The 3,795-nt window shown below is 34.6% G+C and overlaps 1 protein-coding gene across 1 annotated transcript in view; it reads left to right on the top strand.

Moving 5' to 3' along the window:
* Positions 1-3,795, top strand: part of LOC107551412 (methionine aminopeptidase 2-like) — a 13,423-nt gene that overhangs the window by 253 nt on the left and 9,375 nt on the right. Inside the window, exons 2-5 of the mRNA XM_016232995.1 lie at positions 2,019-2,120; positions 2,218-2,277; positions 2,420-2,522; positions 2,601-2,762. Of these exons, the coding sequence (XP_016088481.1) occupies positions 2,019-2,120; positions 2,218-2,277; positions 2,420-2,522; positions 2,601-2,762 (427 nt within the window). The remainder of the gene's footprint in view (positions 1-2,018; positions 2,121-2,217; positions 2,278-2,419; positions 2,523-2,600; positions 2,763-3,795) is intronic.

Consider the following 3,795-nt stretch of genomic DNA (forward strand, 5'->3'; position numbering starts at 1 on the left):
ACAGGGCCTGCTTGTTTGTTTTTAAAATAAAAAAGTTATATTTTTTTTTTCAAAAGTGAAATGAATAAGCCTCGGGCTGAAGGAAAGTCAATTTACGTCCGTACAGTAGAACGCAGAAGAAGACATTTCAACACACTTCAGCAATAAACAAAGTTGTCTAGAGTAATTTGTGCTTATTAGTACGGTTGAACTGGATCATCGAAGGTCAGAAGCAAATAGAATGGGATTAAATGCATAAAGCATATTTGTGTTGTTTAACATTTAATTATTGCAGGTTTGCGTCATATTCTGAGTTGCATTATTTTTTATTCATTTTGAGGAATAATGAATCTGTTTTTTTTTCTTTTTTGTCAGTGAGATGAATTAATGCATATTCATATTTATTTTAGAACTACAGTAACATCTTCTGATTTCTCTCAACATGGGGACAGGAGAGTTGTCAATCAATAAATTGGAAAAAAAGTAACTTGCGTTACGTATTTGAAAAAGTAACTCCGATATTCTCTTGTAAATTAAAAAGTAATGCGTTACTTTACTAGTTACTTGAAAAAGTAATCTGATTACGTAACTCGCGTTACTTGTAATGTGTTACCCCCAACACTGTTTGTAAGTTTCTTTGGATAAAAGCATCTGATAAATGACTAAATAAATAAAGAAATACATTTATTGGCAATAGTGAATCAATGACGTTCTTTTAAAGTTCCGGTGTTAAACTAAAAGTTGAAAATTATTACAGCCTAAATAAAAGCAATAAATATGCCTACACGTTTTCAAGGTCCAAAAAGATTAATAATTGTTTGTCATTTTATAAAATGCATTAAAAAATGTATAGGGGATAAATAAAGGGGTTTTAACAAGGGTGTAAAATTTATTAGGGACACTCGTCCCAAGCAATAATTTTAATTTTAATGTGTATTTGTTAATTTTAACCTTTAACAAACAAGTTTGCTGCGTTAAGATCCTTATGTATGTGCTAGCAGGAAACACAAATTAATTAAGTTACATTTTCCTATATTCTCTTTCGAGTAGTCAAACAATCCAAACAAAACTATAGTTTCCAAAGTTGAACATCGCTTGTTATGATTTTCAAAGGTGTAGAATTTAGTAGCGACGCTATGACATGAACCCAGCGACTACTAAACTGTCCCTAGCAATAATTTTGATCAAACAATTAAATGTCTGTTGTCTGCAGTTATGTCCCCACCACCAGTGTTTGGGGTAACGCATTACAAGTAACGTGAGTTACGTAATCAGATTACTTTTTTCAAGTAACTAGTAAAGTAATGCATTACTTTTTAATTTACAAGAGAATATCTGAGTTACTTTTTCAAATAAGTAACGCAAGTTCTTTTTTTTTCCAATGTATTGACCGACAGCTCTCCTGTTGCCATGTTGAGAGAAATCAGATGTTACTGTAGTTCTAAAATAAATATGAATATGCATTAATTCATCTCACTCACACACACACACAAAAAAAGCACAGATTTAGTATTCCTCAAAATGAATAAAAAATAATGCAACTCAGAATATGACGCAAACCTGCAATAATTAAATGTTAAACAACACAAATATGCTTTATGCATTTAATCCGAGCGTTGAGTTAATGGCTGGTTAGAGTGTTTAACTAGCTGGTGAACTCATGGCAGTTGTGTAATGTTGTTATAAGAGGAGTCTGACTCCACGTGCTTTCTGTCTGTCAAATATACAGGTGCATCTCAATAAATTAGAATGTCGTGGAAAAGTTCATTTATTTCAGTAATTCAACTCAAATTGTGAAACTCGTGTATTAAATAAATTCAATGCACACAGACTGAAGCCAAAATCATCACAATTAAAAGAACCAAAGACTTAAACTACTTCAGTCTGTGTGCATTGAATTTATTTAATACACGAGTTTCACAATTTGAGTTGAATTACTGAAATAAATGAACTTCTCCACGACATTCTAATTTATTGAGATGCACCTGTATATTGTATTTGCGATATCTACATCAAATTCCCTGTGCTGTTATTTATAGGAAACCATGAGGGTGGAGGAGAGCCTGGCATCACCAAAGTGGCAAATCAGATGGAGCAACAAACTTTAGAAGACCAAGAAAAAGAGGACGAGCCCGAAGAGGGTTTGTCTGGAGTTAATTCCCATTACAATTCCATGTGTATCTGCCAAAGTTTTTGTTTTTATGTTGATTGTTATATTGTGACATCTCTATCTGGCAGATGGTGAGGAAGGAGATTCGACTGGGAAGAAGAAGAAGAAGAAGAAGAAAAAGAAAGGACGTGAGTGATTGTTTAAATTCCCCTTGGAGTCTCTCATATCCATCAAAATGACCTATTTAAATGTTTTACCGTATGGACAAAAAAATTGATTCTGTAAAAGGCCTTGAACATAACGTATTCATATTCCTTCATTCTCTTTCAGCCAAAGTTCAAACAGATCCTCCATCTATCCCCATCTGTGAGCTTTGCACCAATGGGGTTTATGCCAAGGGCCAGGAATGTGAATATCCACCGACGCAAGATGGGTACAGACAGCAGCTGCTTATCTACAGACTTTAAACCCAGCTAAAAACATCATAGTGAATATGTTTTATTGCACACAGACGCACTGCTGCATGGCGGATGACCAACGAGGAGAAGAAATGTTTGGATCAGGCTAATGAGGAGATGTGGAGCGACTTCAGACAGGCTGCCGAGGCCCACCGGCAGGTCAGGAAATACGTCATGAGCTGGATCAGACCGGGCGTGACCATGATCGAGATCTGGTGAGGGACACCATTCATGGGCTACATTTGTGATATAAAGCCAGTTGGCTTTCATCGGGAAACTTTGGTTAGTGCTGCTGTGGGGAATTTGAAATGGGAAAGTCGTGTTTACTTGGGGCTAGGGATATGCCGGGATCAAATTTTCATGTTGCAATTAATTGCTAATGCTTTTATCACGTTATACGGTATTATCACGGTATTGGAATTTAGTTTTTTTTAAAGTGCTGTCATAATACAGTATAACAGGTTTAATAACTTTTTTCTTATAACAAAAATAACAACATTTAAATGCAATAAAGCAATACAGAAAAATTTATAAAGTTAAGTTTTACACAGATTACACAGATGCAGACCAATAGGTATCACTTTACAATAAGACCTCATTAGTTAACCTTAGTTAATGCATTAACATTCACAACGAGCAATAGCTACATTTGCTACAGAAGTTACTCATCTTTGTTTAAAAAATACAAGTCTTTGTTCATGTTAGCTCATTAAATAACACAGTTGCAACTTTCGATTTTAACAACGTGTTATTAAATATTGGAATACCTAAGATTAATGAATGTTCAGAAGAGTTTTTCATTGGCAGTTTGTTAACTAATGAAGCCCTAATGTAAAGTGTGACCGAACAATTAAAAATCAAAACACTTTCAAACAATATCTAGGGCATGTTGTAGTCCAGATTAAAATGTAAAAAAAGTTTGAAAATAAATAGCCTAAGTCAAGTCTAAATATTTAAGTATTTGGCGCTGTGATGAACATCATAGCAAATACACAAATCTGAATGGCTGTTTAAATCATTTAAATGATTCAGAAGCAGAAAGTAGTGCAGCTGCTTTGTTTACAGGGTTTCCGGGGGAACGGCTGCATTTAAATGTAGTATTATTATTATTATTATTATTATTTCTGCAGTTTAGCTCCATCTGCTGTCAGAGAGGGAAAGTGTTCCGCCATGTGCGCTTGTTTACATCAGAGTGCGCACGCATCTTTCACGCAGCATACAGCGGTGTTGTGCATTTTGACCAGTTGA

This window comes from Sinocyclocheilus grahami, unplaced genomic scaffold, assembly GCF_001515645.1.
Source record: "Sinocyclocheilus grahami isolate Dianchi unplaced genomic scaffold, SAMN03320097.WGS_v1.1 scaffold423.1, whole genome shotgun sequence".
NCBI lineage: Eukaryota > Metazoa > Chordata > Actinopteri > Cypriniformes > Cyprinidae > Sinocyclocheilus > Sinocyclocheilus grahami.